At 43.5% G+C, this 19,487-nt stretch overlaps 1 protein-coding gene across 8 annotated transcripts in view; it reads right to left on the bottom strand.

Annotated features, from left to right (window-relative positions):
* The window catches only part of STN1 (STN1 subunit of CST complex), a 44,087-nt gene that overhangs the window by 11,216 nt on the left and 13,384 nt on the right, over positions 1–19,487 (bottom strand). For 3 of the 8 annotated variants that reach the window (XM_044382091.3, XM_048219082.2, XM_048219083.2), the window contains exons 4-9: positions 18,628–18,696; positions 12,853–13,020; positions 12,010–12,124; positions 8,374–8,548; positions 3,328–3,450; positions 236–308 (exon numbers count right to left, since the gene is read on the bottom strand). In XM_044382091.3, the coding sequence (XP_044238026.3) occupies positions 236–308; positions 3,328–3,450; positions 8,374–8,548; positions 12,010–12,124; positions 12,853–13,020; positions 18,628–18,696 (723 nt within the window). The remainder of the gene's footprint in view (positions 1–235; positions 309–3,327; positions 3,451–8,373; positions 8,549–12,009; positions 12,125–12,852; positions 13,021–18,627; positions 18,697–19,487) is intronic. The other 5 variants (XM_026494051.4, XM_048219084.2, XM_048219086.2 and 2 more) reach the window with 3 other exon arrangements.

Below are 19,487 nucleotides of genomic sequence, written 5' to 3'. Positions count from 1 at the left end.
CTCTATGGACGAGTCGTATGTGAAGCTAAGGTCAGAACAATTTTGACAGTCTAATGCTCACTGTACAGAAGAAGAGACTGAGGCTCAGAGAGGGCAGGTGCCTTGACCAGTCATATTTCCAAGTCATTACTGGGGAAGGCCACAGGTCTCCTGACTCTCCATCCTGTGCTCTCTGGGAGGGAAGACCCCCTCCAGTGCACCAGTGCACCACATACATGCGCATTCTAGCACTCACGATTTGGTTTCTGGCAGTCCTCTTGAATGATATGGTGGATCTTTCTGTGCAGTTCTTTGTCTTCTCTGGTTACCTAAATGGGAAAAACAGGGGAGAGAGGATTCTTAAGTAATGAAGTGGTTGTGTCATCCAGACTCCCAGACTAGTATTTAGGATAGTTTCTAAAGATTTCACAGTGATCACCATCCCTACACCAACAAGAGGGTTTCTGGTACTTGGCCTATTGTCAAACCAGCTCTGTCCCTAAGCAGCTCACTGCTTTGTAGTTGGCCCAGAGGCACTCCCTTGGAAGGTGCTTTACCGGGGCCATGATGTCAAGAAAACCTGAAATTAACTTTCTTCTCAAATATTCGTGACACGTTCATAGTGTCTCTTACTCGTCTTTATATTCAAAGGGAGACCCAAGTGATCAAAGTCTCGATCTCCAACCAGGACTCCTTCCTCTGGGCCCTGATACTTGTCTCACATCTCATTAGTTTTCTTCTTTCTCCCAACTCCAAAGAAAAACAAATGAAATAAAAACTGTCCGGAAAAGCAAGCAAGAGAGTATATCAAGATCATCCGCGGAAACACTTTCTGTCTCAAAGGCAAACATAACGAAGCTCCTTTCTCAACCTGCTCCAGTGAGAGGGAAGCCAAGTAACCAGCTGGGTTTTACCTTCATGTTCCATAGTAAATCAAAAAACAAAGAAAGAAAAAGGGGGGGAGGGGAAACAAAGCCAGCAAAGAAATACATGTATCAGGAATTGTGTGACCAGACTTTAGAACGAGTCGGGATCTTGACTCACAAGGTTATTGTGAAGATTAACTAAGGTGATGGGGGTGAGAGCAGCTGAAAGCAGGAAAGCCCTACACAAACAGAAGTATTCACATCACTGTGATAACTACTTCCCTGAGCCAAGGCCCTCCGGAAAACAGAAACCGACCCAGGGGAGGAGGTGGAAGGGGAGGAGAGAAGGGGGATGGTTCTGTGGAGGAAAAAGAGCTATTATTGCTTGCTCACCCCATTCCAGCTCACACTGATTCACAGGAGGAAGTGCCCTAGCCCTGCCGCACCTCAGCCCTGGCCTGCTGCCCGGGAAGAGAAGAGCCGCCTTCCACAGACACACGGGGCCAAGCCGGGGCCCCCCAGGAGGAATGGGAGGGGTGGGGGAGACACGTGAAGGTGAGCTGCCCAGCACGGGCTTCTCCAACCTTAGCAGGCCTTTCCAGCCAGGAGGAGGTGGTCTGTACCCACCCGTACACAGATTAGAATACCCTTTTCAAAAGTTACTCAGGGGCCCCTAGCTGGATCAGTGCGGTAGAATGTGCAACTCTTGATCTCAGGGTAGTGAGTTCAAGCCCCACGCTGGGTGTAGTACTTAAGAAAAAACAAAAACAAAACTGGGGTGCCTGGCTGGCTCAGCTGGTGAAGCATGCGACTCTTGATGTCAGGGTTGTGAGTTCAAGCCCCACGTTGGGTGTAGAGGTTTTTTTTTTTAAAGATTTTATTTATTTGTCAGAGAGAGAGCACAATCGGGGGGGGTGTGGAGCAGCAGGCAGAGGGACAAGCAGACTCCCTGCTGAGCAAGAAACCTGACGTAAGACTCGATCCCAGGACTCTGGGATCATGACCTGTGCTGAAGGCAGACGCTTAACCGACTAAGCCACCCAGGCGTCCCTTGGGTGTAAAGATTACTTAACAATAAAATTTTTTAAAAAACCTTAAAAGTTACTCAAATAGTATTTAAAACATATCTTAATTTTTAAAAACTCTCTAAAATGGGGAGTCACTAGAGTAAATCAACAACAAGGAAATGTCCAATTAAGGAATCCTGGTACGGATTCCCCTCAAGAATCATGTTGTTAATAGTGAGACTTCCGGGATTCCTAAGAATTTTGATCTGCCTCTAGGAGAATCACTCATGACCGAAGCCACATCTACACTGCTAATATCAGTGGTCACGAGGAAGCCCACGTTCACTGAAAGCATGGCTCCTCCAGTTATTAAAGGTAGGCAGCAAGAGGTGAACCTTCAACTCCGAAAGTATGAGGCAAGCAGGCACTTGTGCCCCTGGTGAGAATGTCGGTGAGTATCGCCTTCTGGGAGGTCAATCAGACTGTGCTGACCAAATGCTTAAAAATACATGCCCTCTGCTCTGGCAATTCCTCTTTTAAGAGCTAATCTTACAGAAACCCTTATGTGAATTCACAAAGATAGCCACAGCAATACTATCTGTGAGAGCAAAACTCCGAATCAACTTCGATGTCCACCAGAAAGAAGTGGTTAAAAGTGTAGGGCAGGAACCCATCATAGGGAGGACCATGCGAGGTCAAAAAGACTGAGGAAGATTTAGAAGTACTCACATGGAAAGATGCCTGTGATGTGCTTTTTTGGTACCCCACCCCCCAAAACGCCAGGCATTATTTAGAGCAGTGGTTCTCAACTGTCCCAGGGGACACCTGGCGATAAGCCGAGACACTTCTGGTTGTCACAAGTGGGGGGCTGCTACTGCTATCTAGTGAATGAAGGCTAGGGATGCTGTGAGACACCCTACAATGCCAAGGAAAGCCACCCACAGCGAAGAACCACCTGGCCCAGGGTTAAGGTTGAGAAGCCCTGATTCGCAGGATAATCACATTTTGGGGGGAAAACAAAAAAACCACAGAAGCACCTATGCGTACATTTTGTAAATGCACAGATAAGTGCCTAGAAGGACATAATGTTAAAAATCGCACCTTGGCGGTGGAGGGGAGTGTCGGGGGGGGCGCCTGGGTGGCTCAGGGGGTTAAGTGTCTGACTTTCGGATTTGGCTCACGTTGTGATCTCCTGGGCGTGGGATCGAACCCCACGTTGGGCTCTGTGCCCAGTGCAAAGTCTGCTTTAGATTCTGTCTCCCTCTCCCTCTGCCCCTCCCTGCTTACGTTCTCTAAAATACATAAATAAAATCTTTAAAAAGAAATGGCACCTTGGGGAAAGAGAAGGGCCGACTTTCACTTATTTCATGAACCTCCTTAATGATTTTTAAAAACAGTAAATAGGTATTCCTAACGAATGAATGTAGTTGTGATCAAAGCTATGAAAGAAAAAAATAACGTTGCAGGTCTCTTACATAGTATAGCTTATCAAAACCATCATCTTTCTGGAAAACAAATCCTTTTTCCTGTAGCAGCTGTATCGCATTCTTAAATATACTATGAATTGCCTTGGAAGTGGTGTCATTCTTAGAATCCCCCTGTAGGAAGGAAAAAGAAAAAGAAGAAAAGAAGTTAAGTTCCGTCGTGCAGCATCTAAGAGTAACTCCCTGGACCAACTGGTTTATGAATTCACCCAACAGGCTTTTTATCTGCTGAGTCAAAATGATCCAGGTGTGTGGCCTAGCAGGATGGTATTTAAGCAGGACTGGGCAGTTTGCTTGGGTAGGATTGTGCTTGATAACCGTTCCGTACCTTAGTTGTGACTTTGTTCAATTTCACAGTATGAAATGGAAAATCAAGAAAATAATCTTTGAATTAAAGTATATAGTTTATACATCTTGAACATTTAAAATTACTTCTATTCCCATGTTGTTTTGGTAGAATTGTTTCCTAAACAAAAAGATAATCTTTGATTTTTTTTTTTTTTAATTTGGAGCCAAAACACTGTACATGTATATTAGCTCAGTTTTTTCATTAAAGGTATGGCTTTTTACACATACTGAATTGAGAATTTTACACATATTGAAATAAGTTGGGGATTCTAGGATGAAGAAAGTATGGAGTAGTCTCCTTATTTTAAATGGAGGCAAACAGCCATGTGGAGACCTGTCTGTCCAAGACGCGTCCACGGGGCTGAAGGCGGAAGGGTCCCAGACCACACGGAAGAAACCTCTGCTGCTATGAGTTTTCTATCTCCTCAATTTCAGTATTTCTCCTCTAAGACACAGGTTTACCGAGAGTTACCAGTTCATCCTATTTCTTGATCCTGAGGAAGCTAGGCCTTCAGCTATGTCCCACCATAGTTAACTAAACTAAGCTTTCTGAGTTGGGGACTTTATTTCAACCTGGCCACCTCCTCCCTGGCACATAGCACACAGTGTAATGAATGGGAAGTAAATACCCCATTATAGAGGAGGTATCCTTTTTATTATTCCATTGGGGTTTTTCAGTCCATTCCTGAAACAAAGTGGTGAACAATTATCCTTCAAGGTACAGACCCATTTTTAATGTGACAGAAATTGTCACGATACTTAAAAGATGAGAGCATCAAAGAAACAAGGCAAAGCTTCTAAAAGAGCATTTGAAGGCAAAGTCCTACCCCTAATGAAGAATGCTGATGAAGGTGCGCCTGGGTGGCTCAGTCAGTTAAGCATCTGCCTTCAGCTCAGGTCATGATCCCAGGGTCCCGGGATCGAGTCCCATGTCAGGCTCCCGGCTCCTCAGGGAGTCTGCTTCTCCCTCTGCCTCTGCCCCTTCCCCCACTCATTCTCTCTCTCTTCCATAAATAAATAAAATCTTAAAAAAAAAAAATAGCTGATGAAGGCTATCTGGGGCAGTACCACAGACGCTGAAAGAGAAAGTTTGCTTGTGATTCGCTGATGACATTTCCTGCAAGTGACAGGGGCAGGAAAGAAACCCCCAAATGGCCTCAAGCGTTGACCACTGCATCCCTAAAGAAACCCTCTCTTTCTAGAAGATGCCTTCCAAAGAGGATTGTTTTAATCGAATGGATCCTAGTGATGTTTCACAAACACGCTCCCCACCCTGGGCTGAAGAGGACAGTCTAACACTCTTAATGAAATTAATAGTCAACAAGCTGGAGCACCTGGTTATTAGAACATTACGGCCTAAAAGTTGACAAACATTCCAAGTTATGACAGCATCCGTTCTCTGAAGGCAGAATAACGCCAAGAACTATGTGATGACTCCCACGGGCAGAAAATCTATGTGAGCGTGTTTAGAATAAACAACTCACCTAGCAATTCTCAGTCACAAATCCTTTTATTCTGGGGGCTCTAGGAAAAGCTGTGTTTATTAGGGGAAGCACAATCAACCCCAAATAGACTTGCCCATGAAAACTGTTACAGCCACTTAATCTTCATAATTCTAAGGAAATTCATCTTTTTAGTCAATTTAATATCAGGATCGTACGGGTCGAGTTTATTACAGCTCTTACCAAGATAGAAATAAACTGGAGACTAAAAATGAGTGTTGCATGATTACTGCCATCATTAGAAATCACTCCTGATTATCCCCAGACCACACAAAAAGCTCAGTTCCTCCTCCCAGATTTCTGTAAGCTCAGGCAGCAGAAAGACAGTGTGCTAGGTCTGTGAGCTTAAAAGCAGTTTCAGCTGTGAACAAGAAGGACCCAACAGAAAAGGCTCTGCGAATATAAACAGTATGTGAAACTTCCTTTCCAAAAACATTTGCCTCAGCTGACCTCAGAACATATCTCCCTACTGGTTATAACCATACAGTCTCAGGGGGGAGGGCTCCAATCATCTCTGCTAGCCAGCAGCTTGGCTTGGCCTGCGATTTGTGTCCTTCTTGTCTTTTTCTAAAGCCAAGGCTCATCCGACTCAGGAAGCCGAAACTGCACAGAGACAGAAAGTGACTTGAATGCGCTGAGCCCGAGCAGGCCTCTCCCAGCCACAGGTCAGGAACTGGGTGGGTCTCTGAAATATATATATAGTCTTCATTCTCGAGCACACTACATTTATCCAGCTGTCAAAGAAACAATGGTTTTGCAAGGTCTGCTTATCATGTTTCTGGATTTGCTAAGAAGGGCCACTACGGAAAAAGAAAAAGGCGGGGGACATTCAAGCCCTGTCTCCCCTGGCCTCTAAACTATATAACACCATCACAATGATTTTTTGTGAAGCTTTCATCTGTATGACAACAGAAAGTACCAAAGGATCTAGGGTTTCACCATCACTGTAAAGCATCCTTAGTCTCCTAGGCTCTATTAAGCAGAATTCAACTTAATGACGCTGACCTCCCCAACCAGAGTCACGTGAGGGAATAATTCATAATTGATGAAAAAAGTTTCCAAAGACAAAACAAAGTGCCACGTTCGTTTCTCTTTAAACATACATGACCGGGCAGACACCAGTGTCTGCTCGGAGCATTTTCAAAAAGACATCACGCCAAAAGTTCCCCACGGTCGTTTTGAATGGAGGAGACTTCAGAGAATCCTCAAGTCTCTCTACTTAACTGTGGCTCCTACAGAGGAGTGGGTTCACGGGAAGAATGTGGTCTTTGCTAAGCTTCAGTTTCCTTCCAAACATGCTGACAGAGTGGTTGAAAGTGCCAGGAGGCTAACTTGGCCGTGAGCCGCCTCCAAACGACCAAATGGGAGGAAGGCTCATCTTGCGGCCGGCGGCCAGTCGGGGCCCCCTCCACCTGCGCGTCCCCTGACACGCTATCCCTGTCTCTGTGAATGACATCGCGGGTCACTGCGCACACAGCCTGCAGCCAGGAGGAGATAATTAGGTTCGTGAACGAACCTGAGAAGCAGCGGCTGTAGCCTAGGAGGTCAGGACAAGGACCTGGTCTCTGTTCGGCCAGAATCACAAGGAGTAACTTATGTTACCAACCAGGGTACTCACGGCAGCCCTGCTGGTGATGACAATAGATCGGAAAGCTTCTAAACCGTCCAGATATGGAAAGACCGGTTAAATAAATTACAGTACATGTAACAAAAGATTATAGTGCCAAATCTCTGTGTATGGCTAGGAAAGGCTAAGACATGCTGTTCAGTGAAAAGCTGGGTACAGATTAGATTTTAGCATGCTATCAACTGTGTAATAAAAAGGGAGGGGGGACAAAACTACTCCTAGTTTATAAATGCACAGAGTCTCTCTGGAAGGATATTCATGAGACTAGCAATGGTGCTTGTCTCTGGGGAAAGGGGGTAGGAGGGAGGATGGGAAGGAAACTTACTTTTAAGTAGGTACTTTTGGAGACTATTTAAATTTTTAAAAACTACTCATTCCTTCAACCAACAAATAATCATCAAGAACTTAGTTTCTGGCAGCCCTGTTCTAGGCCATGGTTCTAGGGAGCGAAGAACAAGACAGAGAAGACCTCTGCCCTTGTAAAATTTAAATTCTGGCAGGGGAATAGAAGGCAAACAAGTAAATACCAGTGATATCCTAAGATATGAAAACAGGGTGATAACACAGTGAGGAAGCAGGTGGCTATCAGAGCAAATAGGGGGAGGGCAAGAAGGTGACATTTCAGCAGAGATCATTCCCTGGTAGAATAAATGAAATAAATAAAAATAAATGGTGTCATAACAACAAAAAAACCTGAGAATTGCAATGAAAGGGAAAGCCTAAAACCAAAGTTTCAAATAACTCTTAATTCCAGGGGAATAAGTAAAAACCAAACACTTAAGTTCACCTTTAACATGGGGGGTGGGGGTGGGGGGGAAGGGATAGCTCTTTCCCAGAGGAGTAAGAAATTACTTGATCGTTCCTAGAAATTTTTACTTATAAACCAGACTGAATACAACTCGGTCTTTATACAAATCCTAATAAAGTAACCTTATTTTGATGAAGAGAGACCAAGTCATTAAACTTTGGTACAAGAATCATCTTGCTGGGGGCACCTGGGAGGCTCAGTCAGTTAAGCAGCTGCCTTCGGCTCAGGTCATGATCTCAGGATCCTGGGATCAAGCCCCACATTGGGCTCCCAGTTCAGCAGGGAGCCTGCTTCTCCCTCCACCTGCTTGTGCTTACTCTCCGTGTCAAATAAATAAATAAAATCTTAAAAAAAAAAAAAGACTCATCTTGCTGAACAATAAATAATCTTGGAAAGATAATTACCTCTTCTCATTTATCTCCCCCTCATTTGACTCCTGCTTAGATGAAATACCCATCTCAGCGAATACTAAGAAGTAGGGAGTATGAACCCTAAACTACTTATTTTTTCCCCAACCCAAAGATTAAGTTTACTGAGATTAAGTGAGGAGGGCAAAAGGGCAGCTGCATTCTCATTTCAAATTCTTAGTGGTCAGTGACCTTTCCAGGAGAGAAACATGGAATAGAACCAGAACCTCTATTCCCTGGGTCTGCCCTCTCAGTGTTCTTGCCACAGTCGTGTTCACCCATACCCTTGAGCTGCAGATAAGGGACAGGGGCCCTGAACTTCTCACATGGGCACGCTGCACTTACCTGCTCGGGGCCGGCACTGTAAATCACAGGCTGATTGGCAAGGGACAGCAGAGATTCCACAATTTCCAATTCCTGCTGGTAAAAGGTTTGCACTTTGTTCTCCACGAGGAATTCTTTGGCTCTTTCACTCAGCAAACACGTGAGATTGGCAAGGTCCAGGGCACTTGGATCGCTGCTGGGGGAAAGTTTTTAAAAGCTCTGCAGAAAACTATCACTTTTTGTTTCTTTTTGGGGGACATATAACAAAAATTCAGCTGGGAAATGTGACACTATATTGATGTTTGTTTGATTGACTGAAGTATAGCTGATACCCAATTTTAATTTAAGGTATACAACATAGCAATTGACGTCTATACTGTGCTACATTCACCCCAAGTGTGGCTACCACCTGTCACCATACAACGTTATTACAATACCATTGATTATATTCCCTGTGCTATATGTTTTATCCCTATGACTTATTCATTCTATAACTGGAAGCCTGTATCTCCTACTTCCCTTCACCCATTCTGTCCATCCCCCACCACTCACACTCCTCCCCTTTGATGGACCTTTGTTTGCATATCTTGGCTACTGTATATAATGCTGCAATAAACACATGGTTTTTTAAAAATTAGTGGTTTTGTTTTCTTTGGGTAAATACCCAGTAGTGGAATTACTGGATCATACGAATTTCTGTTTTTAATTTTTTGATTTTTTAAGAAAGATTTTTGAACTTTCCCCCATTGTATATTTTTGCCTCCTTTGCTATTGATTGAGCACATAAATGTGGATTCATTTCTGGGCTCTCTATTCTGTTCCACTGAACTATGTGTCTATTTTATTTCAGTACCATACTGTTTTGATTACTACGGCTTTGTAGTATATCTTAAAATCTGGGATTGTGATACCTTAAGCTTTGTTCTTTCTCAAGTTTGCTTTGGCTATTTGGGTCTTTTGTGGTTCAGTACAAATTCTAAGATTATTTGTTCTAGTTTTTTGAAAAATGTTGTTGGTATGTTGATAAGGATTGCATTGAATCCATAGATTGCTTTGGGTAGTATGGACATTTTAACAATATTATTTTTTCCAATCCACGAGCATGGAATATCTTGCCATTTGTGTCACCTTCAATTTTTTTCATCAATGTTTTATTGTTTTCAGAGTACAGGTCTTTCACCTCCTTGGTTAAGTTTTTTCCTAGGTATTTTATTCTTTTTGGTGTAACTGTAAATGAAATTGTTTTCTTAATTTTTGTTTCTGCTATTTTGTTATCAGTATATAGAAATGCAACCAACTTCTGTGTATTAACTCTATACCCTGCAACTCTACTGAATTCATTTGTGGTTTTAATAATTTGTTTTGGTGGAGGGGCGCCTGGGTGGCACAGCGGTTAAGCGTCTGCCTTCGGCTCAGGGCGTGATCCCGGCGTTCTGGGATCGAGCCCCACATCAGGCTCCTCCGCTATGAGCCTGCTTCTTTCTCTCCCACTCCCCCTGCTTGTGTTCCCTCTCTCGCTGGCTGTCTCTCTGTCAAATAAATAAATAAAATCTTTAAAAAATAATAATAATAATAATTTGTTTTGGTGGAGTCTTTAGGATTTTCTATGTTTACTATCATGTTATCTGCAAATAGTGACAGTTTAACGTTTTCCTTACCAATTTGGATGCCTTTTATTTCTTTTTCTTGTCTGATTGCTGTGGCTAGGACTTCTAGTAGTATGTTGAATAAAAGTGGCAACAGTGGATTTCTTTGTCTTGTTCCCGATCTTAGAGGAAAAGCTCTGTTTTCCACCAGTGAGTATGATGTTAGCTGTGGGTTTTTCATATGTGGTCTTTATTATGCTATGTTCCCTCTAAGCCCACTTTGTTGAGAGTTTTGTCATGAATGGCTGTTGAATTTTGTCAAATGCCTTTTCTGTGTCGTTTGAGATGATCATGTGACTCTCATCCTTTGTTTTATTAATGTGGTGTCTCATGTTGATTGATTTATGAATATTAAACAATCCCTGAATTCCCAGAATAAATCCCATGTGATCATGGTGAATGATCCTTTTAATGTATTGTTGAATGTAGTTTGCTAGTTATTTTGTTGAGGATTTTTGCATCCATGTTCATCAGGGATATGGGCCTGTTGTTGTCTTTTTTGTAGTGTGTCTATCTGGTTTTGGTGTCAGGGTAATGCCTGCTGCATAGATGTATTTGGAAGCTTTCCTTCCCCTTCTATTTTCTGGAATCATTTGAGGAGAATAGTTTTAACTCTTTTTTAAATGTTTGATAGAATTCACTTGTGAAGCCACCTGGTCCTAGACTTTTATTTGTTGGGAGTGTTTGAGTGTTGAGTGTTGGGAGTAATCAGTGATTACTGATTCAAATTTGTTACTGGGAATGGATCTATTCAGTAATAATGCCTGTTTTTGACATAAAGGGCAATTCATACAGTGAGCATTGTGCGGTCATTTGAAAGAATGAGGCAGGACTATAGGGGCTATAATATTCATGAGATATTTTGAAAACAAAAAGTCAAGCTGCAGAACAGTGTATAAGGTATGTTCCCATTTTTATTAAAAAGCAAATGACAACCCATAAAATATATGGGTGAATATTCATGTGCACAGAAGAAAAATGTCTAAAAGGATACACATCAACCTATGAAAGGTGATAACCTCTGGGGAATGGAATGAGGCAGGAAAATGGGGAACTTCCACTTTGTTACTTTCTACAGGTCTATAGTTTGGGGTTTTTTTTAACATACAATTTTTTGAATATGTAATATATAGGTTAAAAAAAATTAAAGTGGGGGGGCTGCCTGGGTGGCTCAGTTGGTTAAGCAGCCGACTCTTGCTTTTGACTCCAGTCATGATCTCGAGGTCATGAGAGGCAGAGTCCAGCTCTGTGCTCAGTGCAGAGTCTGCTTAAGGGTCTCTCTTCCTCTCTCTCTTCCTCAGCCCCTCCCCAGCCCATCCCCAGCTCTCATGCATTCTTTCTCAAATAAAATAAAGTCTTTAAAAAAAAATTAAAGGGTATGCAGTAAAGTCTCCTTTCTACCCTCTTTTCAGTCCCATCCGTAGGCAGAGGCCATCATTGGTCTTCTGGCCCCTCTCAGAGGCCTGTGATGCAGACACTAATGAGAACTCATATATTCTTAGTTCCCCTGTTCCCCACCACACCCATACAAGAAAGTAAAATCATCCCGGTTGGGAATGGTGGGTATCATTTTTTAGAGTTTTTTGTTATAATGTGTCATCATGTAGTATTTTGATTATGAGGTTTCATGGCAGCTTTCTTTCGGTTTCTTGCCTTGGGGCTCATTGAGCTTCCTGGATCTGTGCATTTATAGTTTTCAGTAAACTTGAAAAAATTTCACCCATTTTTTCTTCAAATATATTTTCTCCGCTCCCTGCACTCCTTCAAGGACTGCCAATTACACACACATTTTCCTCTCAAGAACCTTAGAACACCTGTACTATTATTATCTTCACCTTGCAGGTAAGAAAATGAAGGCATATGGGAAGTAAGTAAGTGGACTTGCCCCAGAGCCCCCCCGTGAGTGTGGACAGTTCAGGATTGGAACTCCGGTCCACCCCAGCATCTGGGCTCTCGCTGCTTGGCCTTACTGCCATCATCACATCTTCAGCAGTGAGAGGCCACAGCTTACCTTTCTTGCTCTAGGGCTGGGCTGCAGAAAGGCTGGTCATAAACTTTCCTGTAGATACTGGGCAGCTCAAGCATCCTCGCGATTTGAATGTTGCACACGGGATCATCCACTTTATCTACCAAGCCAAGGGGGAAAATACGCCATAGAAATTACAATGAGATCAGCTCTCTTCCATGTCCAAATTGCTGCTAGGCACCCAGGGGGTCTCCTTCCCTATGGGTGCCCAAGGATCATACATCCTAGATGCACGAAATGCTTCCCAGCCATCCTTTGAGAGGGAATGCAATGCCCTCAGGATCACAGGCTAGTCCAGCAACAGTTTGGAACCAGGGGAAGCACATTTGTTTATTCACTCATCTGTTACAATGGCAAACAACAGGGGCCATCTGTGCGATTTCCAAATAAAATCAGCCAGAGTCCTTCAAAACGTATCACTCAGAGGATGTGGGACTATCGCATTTCCGATAAGCTGTTTTCCTTCAAAGTTAACGGAGTCAGTGGTGTTCAAGAAATCTCCATCATTTTAAAGAATATGAACACTGTGCCCTAAATGGAGTGACACTTAGAACTTCAAAGTACTTTAAACTCTGATGTGGCCCAAATAAATCTGCCAGATATATATAAGAAATCATTTGTTTTCTTCCCCAATTTCTAGTTACTGCTCTTCAAAATAAAGAAATGCTGCTTTTCTAAAAAAAGCCTGTTATGAAATAAAATTTCACCCAGTAAAGAGTTACATCTTCTTATCTGAACTTTTTCGCCGTCTGACTTTTAGCTAACCCAGAGTTTACTGGACACACACCCAGAATAACCACCAATTTGGCAGAGATAACTTGTGCTTACAATAAGTAGTGACACGAATCTCCCGTTCTTCTCTGTATGTGTGGACATAACCTCTGATCTGGACAATGTCCCCGATTTCTATCTTCGTCTTCTGCTCGATGGTCTCTTGCAGCTTCTTAAGCTGTGAGGTTAAGTTCAGCTCCCCTAGAGCTGGAGCAGCTGTAGTTGCTAGGGCCAGGAGAGAAGAGACAAAGGCGTAACAGTCACTGCACCACATGCGTGAGACAGTTCTGGGGTGAGACCAACATAAGACATCGATTCGTTCTACTTCTGATCAGCTGCTCCACTGCACGAAGCCTGACACCCATCTGAAATCCTCTGCTGAATAGAAGCCATTAGCTGTAATTATTCAAAAGTAGGTTGAAGGGAATGGAGTCTAGGAGGCCTGATAACCCAAGTGAGAAAGTTCTGGCAGGGCTCCAACATGTTCTCCCCTGCCCCTGCATTGCCAGTGCATTCAGAGGGCTCTACGTGGTCCCGAGCCGAATTCTGTAGTTCAACTGGGTTTCCTGGCAAAGGCTCTCAACAGCCCTTTAAAGTGTCCTTGCAGGAAGACAGGTCTGGCATCGGACAAAAGGGGACCTAGATCTCCATATGCAGTTCTGTTTATGAGGAAGGTGAATGTGCCTCGGGCTGATTTCCCACCTAGGTACTCAACACCCTAATCTCTCGCCTCTCTCTTTGCTGGGTAACTGGGGTAATCTCTCTCTCTCTCTCTCACATACACACACACACACACACACACACTCTCATACCACTTAAAACTATAAGCTTAAGAAACTTTATGGTGAAAATAACCCAATGCACATTCAATTCTAAATAATTTCAAATTGTATTAGTTAAATAGTAAGAAGCACAGCCGTGAATATTCGGGTGCTATACGTGCTATGCTAAGAACTCAAATGCATTAGCCCGTCTAATCCTCACAACTACACCTACGTATCATTAGCCCCATTTTATACAGGAGGACATTGAGTCACAGAGAGGTCAAGCAACTTGCACAGAGTAAAACAACCAGCTAGCAACAAAGCTGGAGTTTGAACCCAGCGCCCTCCTACTGACTCTTCATTCTCTGCTGCCTGCCCCATGAGCAGACTCGTATTTTCCAGTTAACAGCTAGTGTGTGTAAACTACGAAATGTTCTGATTGTCTGCCTGGCCCAAGTTCAGATACACACCAGTCTCCACAGAATCTATACAACGCGAGCATTTTAAATAATCGTGGGGCGCTGCCATGTTAATACGCCAGTTTGTCGAGCTGGTCTCATTACATATCCCGCTCTCCCCCCTTTTTGCAATTTTTTATTTTGGCTTTAATCACCTGCACTGGATGGGGCTTAGAGGTCAGCGCTTGGGTAATGGAGTCAGACAGACCGGGCTGAAATCTCCACTCACCTCCTACCAGCTCTGCAACCGTGGGCAGGCTGTTCACCTCACTGTGCCAGGGTCTCCTCAACTACGAAATGGGGGGAACAAGAGAGTCCGCCTCACACACAGAGTTAAGTTAACCCTCACATCAGAGGATGTGGAGAAAGGGGATCCCTCCTACATTGTTGGTGGGAATGTAAGTTGGTACAGCCACTCTGGAAAACAGTGTGGAGGTCCCTTAAAAAGTTAAAAATTGAGCTACCCTATGACCTAGCCATTGCACTACTGGGTGTTTACCCCAAAGATACTGACGTAGTGAAGAGAAGGGCCATATGCACCCCAATGTTCATAGCAGCATTGTCCACAATAGCTAAATCGTGGAAGGAGCCGAGATGCCCTTCAACAGATGACTGGATTAAGAAGTTGTGGTCCATATATACAATGGAATATTACTCAGCTATCAGAAAGAACGAATTCTCAACATTTGCTGCAACATGGACAGCACTGGAGGAGATAATGCTAAAGTGAAATAAGTCAAGCAGAGAAAGACAATTATCATATGATTTCTCTCATCTATGGAACATAAGAACTAGGATGATTGGTAGGGGAAGAAAGGGATAAAGAAAGGGGGGGTAATCAGAAGGGGGAATGAAACATGAGAGACTATGGACTCTGGGAAACAAACTGAGGGCCTCAGAGGGGAGGGGGGTGGGGGAATGGGATAGACCGGTGATGGGAGGTAAGGAGGGCACGTATTGCATGGTGCACTGGGTGTTATACGCAACTAATGAATCATCGAGCCTTACATCGGAAAACGGGGATGTACTGTATGGTGACTAACATAATATAAAAAATCATTTAAAAAGAAAAAAAAAAAGTTAACCCTCACATCATGAGCTCGGCACCGTGTCAGAGCCACAGCAAATGTTCCGTAAATGTCAGCTATTTCTAAAAGTGAATAATGAAGCCCTCTAGACAAAATTATTGTGCTTTCCTTGGGGGTCTTTTGTTGGGAATTACTGGACAGAAGAGTAGAAACCAGTTTATAGTTCATTACACATTGTCAGAATGTTTGCCAGAAAGAAACAATCAAGCTGTCCTCCTTTTACAAGGCGTCAGCAGCGAGGAGCGCACGCCTGGAGCTCCCACGCCGGCCTCGGCCCCTTGGATGTTTAGCACCTTCAGAAATACGTAATGATTCCGCGTCCTGTTATATTTGCTTTTAAACTGCCAGGCAGGCTCTGTGTTTTTATATAAGAAGATCTGCTCTCTGTATTTCTTTATGTATGAGAAATCATCCTATGCATTTTCTGTATCCTTCATGTCTTTTGCATACTTTATGTTAACTTCTAAAAAATTTTTAGGGAAGCTTTATCAGTTCTGCTAATTACACGCCCCCCCATCCCACTGCTTTTCTGATTATTGGATTTCATTTTACCACATGAAAGTGTGAAAAAATGTTTCGTCTCTCCCATTGTCACTGAGGATAGTTTTTGGAGCTTTCACAGCGAGGGACTCGTCAGAGTGTAACACATACGGCCCCATATACTGCGATAAAGACACAACTGCACGTTCCTTGGGTTGTGCCATGTAAGCTGGAGGATCCGGTCACGGTCATCTCTCTCACAAAGACTGTTATCTACCTGAGCCAACAACGTTTGGTAAATGCTGATGTATTTCCGCTCTTGTTTTATTTCTGGTTTGTCATACACTTAGTGTTCCTATAATGAGGGAACAAATCTCTCTATTAGCCTATGGACCACACTGTCTTTTAATCTAATACAACCTGGATGACTGTGGCTTTGTAACGTGCGGAGGCACTGCTTCCCTTTTCCCACATCCACTCTATCTACCGAGGGAAACTGCAACCCAGGGAGCGCAGAGCAGTCTGGGTGTCCTGTAACCAACACGAGGGAATCTAGACACCATCAGCACTCACGGGACTCCGCTTACCGGCCTTCTTCAGAAAATACCCAAGTATTACTTTTAAAAGGTTATTCCACCTGTGTTGCTGTCCCCTCAAGCCATCTTGTACTTAGGCTGAATTTAAAACACGTCCAAACACGTGCTTCCTACAGCACTGCTGAAAGGCTCGGGCTGGTGGCCGGCCTGAGAATGAGGCCCAGCTTGCATGGAAAGGGTGAGCCATGCTGCCCAAAGAACAGCTCAGGCTCTGTAATTTAGTGAATCTAATGAGACGGCTGGAGCCTGACAGAATTTCATTTTAAGTAGCCTATTCCACGCTGGAAGATAAACCCCCACTACAGTTCTAGTATCAAGGGCCAAGCTTTCTTAACTTTTATCATAAGCTAGTCCAAATGGTACACTCAACAGGACATTTATAGGAGTTAATAGCATATTCTTCTATACCTTAACGGACTGGAACATGATTTTGACTCAGACTAAATTTTGTTTAAAAAAAATTAGTCTTCGTTGGCCACGTTCCAGTAATAATGAAGGCAATTAAATGAAAAGGAGAGAATGGGATAGTCGGGACTAATTTAAAAATATCACTTCATATGTAACACGATTAGAATAATTTTCGGGCTTTTTCCTTGTATTCTTACCCTCTCTTTTTATTCACAAAGCAATTTCCAATGAAGGCTACCCACTGTGACTGCTCATCTATTCATCTACTTACAAATATTTTAAAAATCTCACTCTCAGTATTAGTAGCTATTTTATCTAAAAAATTACTAAATATAAGAGTTATACAATATTCCTGATGTCATTCTTTAAAAAAAAAAGTTGATTTTGAAAATTGAAACAATGTCTGAAACAGGAGTCTGCAAGCTACAGCCCACGGGCCAAATCCACCCACAACCTGTTTTGTCAATAAAGTTTTACTTCACTGTATGTACAGTGTGTGGCTGCTTCTGTTAGTTAAGGTACAGACCGTAGAGCCCACAAAGCAGAAAACATTTACTATCCGACCCTGTACAGAAAAAGTCCACTGCTCCGGGGCCTGAAACAAGTACATATATTCAAACGATACCCTCTGATTGAAGGTTTTGATGACACAGAAACCATAAATCTGCAAACTGATTTTAATACCCTGGACACAAATATATGAAAATTCAAGTATCTGATTGTCTTACAGGTTTATTTCTTGCCTCTGAAACAGCTGCATAAAAACCTGCTGTCTTAATTTTTTTTTAATCTACAAAGCATCCTAGGCAAAGCAGTGCCAATGATTAAGATGCTCCCAAATTAGGAAATGGAATACTGAAGTTATAGGAAACTGACAGCTAAGTTCTACATGTAAATAGGTCCGAAAATTAAGCCAAGGAGCATTCCACTGGTCAGGACAGTTAAAGTCAGAAGCTGAGCTTCTGGCAGGCAGTGGCAAAGAGGAAAGACACCGTGTACCACCCAAGGAGACAGATACCAGATGTTAGCTATAACAGCAGGCAGTATTTCATGAACGACCCCAGGGTGTACAGCACTGTGCTGTGTATGCCATAAAACAGAAACTCAAGGTCCCAGTTGCTGTAGCTTCTCTAGAACCAAAAATGATCACCGGTACTACCCAATATATATATATTTTTTACTATGAACTTAACTTAAAAAACTGCCTAAGAACTATTAAAATATACTCAAGGAATTCCAAATGCTGTTTCAGTTATAATCAATGTGTTCAATATACAATTTTAAAGTTTCTTTTCAGGGCACCTGAGTGGCTCAGTCGGTTACGCATCTGCCTTCGGCTCAGGTCATGATCCCAGGGTCCTGGGATCGAGTCCCGCATCAGGCTCCCTGCTCAGAGGGGAGTCTGCTTCTCCCTCTGCCCCTCCCCCTGCTCATGCGCTCTCTCACTCTCTCGCTCACACTCTCTCTTTCTCGAATAAACAAATAAAATCTTTAAAAAAAAACGAAGTTTCTTTTCAGTTTATATTAATCAATGGTTAACTTCAAAGGAATCCTATTTTACCTTCTCATCAATCTTGGAATTTCTGGTATTTTTGAGATTTCAGAAAATCTGGATCGTGGCAGCACAGAAGTTAGTGGCACCCACCTAAAAGGAAAAATCTCCAGAACCTTCTTTGGTCGGGGATATGCCTGAGCAAGGGGATTCTGACCTCACCGGCAATTAGGCTAAAACATCCCGACTTCTGTAACAACCGCCACGGTAAAAACGAAATGCTCTAACTCCCAGCCACCTAGTCACGCTCCTGTAGGCTTAGGAGGAAGTGAGCCGCAGAGAGATGGGAGAAAGAAACACAACTAGGTCTCCCACGACATCAGTCTGCGGAAGAGCCAGAGCTCTGGCTATGGTGCCTCAGGTAGATGAACAGAATTTACCAGCGCATGAATATGAAAATTCAGCCCTACAGCTGTTCTGACAAGCCTCCTTGAGTGAAAACCATCGGTGAGCTGAAAAGTAAAGGAGTGTGTCCAATGAAAGTACCTGATGAAGACTCGGCATCGTTCGACTTTTTCCAGCAGATGCAGTTTATGACTCCGGTGCCGTCATCCACTGCAAGAGAAGCATAAAAGGGCAGAGGAGAGATTTGGGCATGGCTAGTGAATTACCAGGTCATCACTGCATTCAGCCATACCCCAAAATGACATTTTTCAAGAGCCTGGTTGGGCAAATCCCTCAGAAAACTCTCCTCCTGGGGCGCCTGGGTGGCACAGTGGTTAAGCGTCTGCCTTCGGCTCAGGGCGTGATCCCGGCGTTATGGGATCGAGCCCCACATCAGGCTCCTCTGCTAGGAGCCTGCTTCTTCCTCTCCCACTCCCCCTGCTTGTGTTCCCTCTCTCGCTGGCTGTCTCTATCTCTGTTGAATAAATAAATAAAATCTTAAAAAAAAAAAAAAAAGAAAACTCTCCTCCTATTTTTAGAAGTATCCTCTCCCGGTACACAGACGGGGACTGCTTGTCTGCACAGGTCGCTGTAAAATGCTGAGCCTCACGGAAAGGTAGCCAACATCTCACTTGCCTTGCCTCGAGGGTACTGATGATTCTTGCCCACGCCTCACCTAAAAATGGTGTCCTCGGGAAGTGAAGTACAAAAATCTCAATGAATGCTAACATACACAATCGGCCTTGCTCTCCCACCCTGAAGCAAGTGCGCGCTGACACAGCCCGTGGTGAGAGGACTCGGAGGGCCACCTTCTCTCACCATCTGCTCTCTCACTAGTTCGATGACTCCCCAAGACAAAGCACCCCGAATTTCCTGACCCGCACGTCTCTTTGTGAATGAGCTTCTGCCCAGTCCTTAACACTGCAGGGGACGTAAGGAAAGCCAAATATACTGCAGAAGAG

The sequence above is a fragment of the Ursus arctos genome, unplaced genomic scaffold (assembly GCF_023065955.2).
Source record: "Ursus arctos isolate Adak ecotype North America unplaced genomic scaffold, UrsArc2.0 scaffold_7, whole genome shotgun sequence".
NCBI lineage: Eukaryota > Metazoa > Chordata > Mammalia > Carnivora > Ursidae > Ursus > Ursus arctos.
Note: the sequence above shows the minus strand (reverse complement) of the source record. Positions and strands in the feature narration are given on the sequence as shown.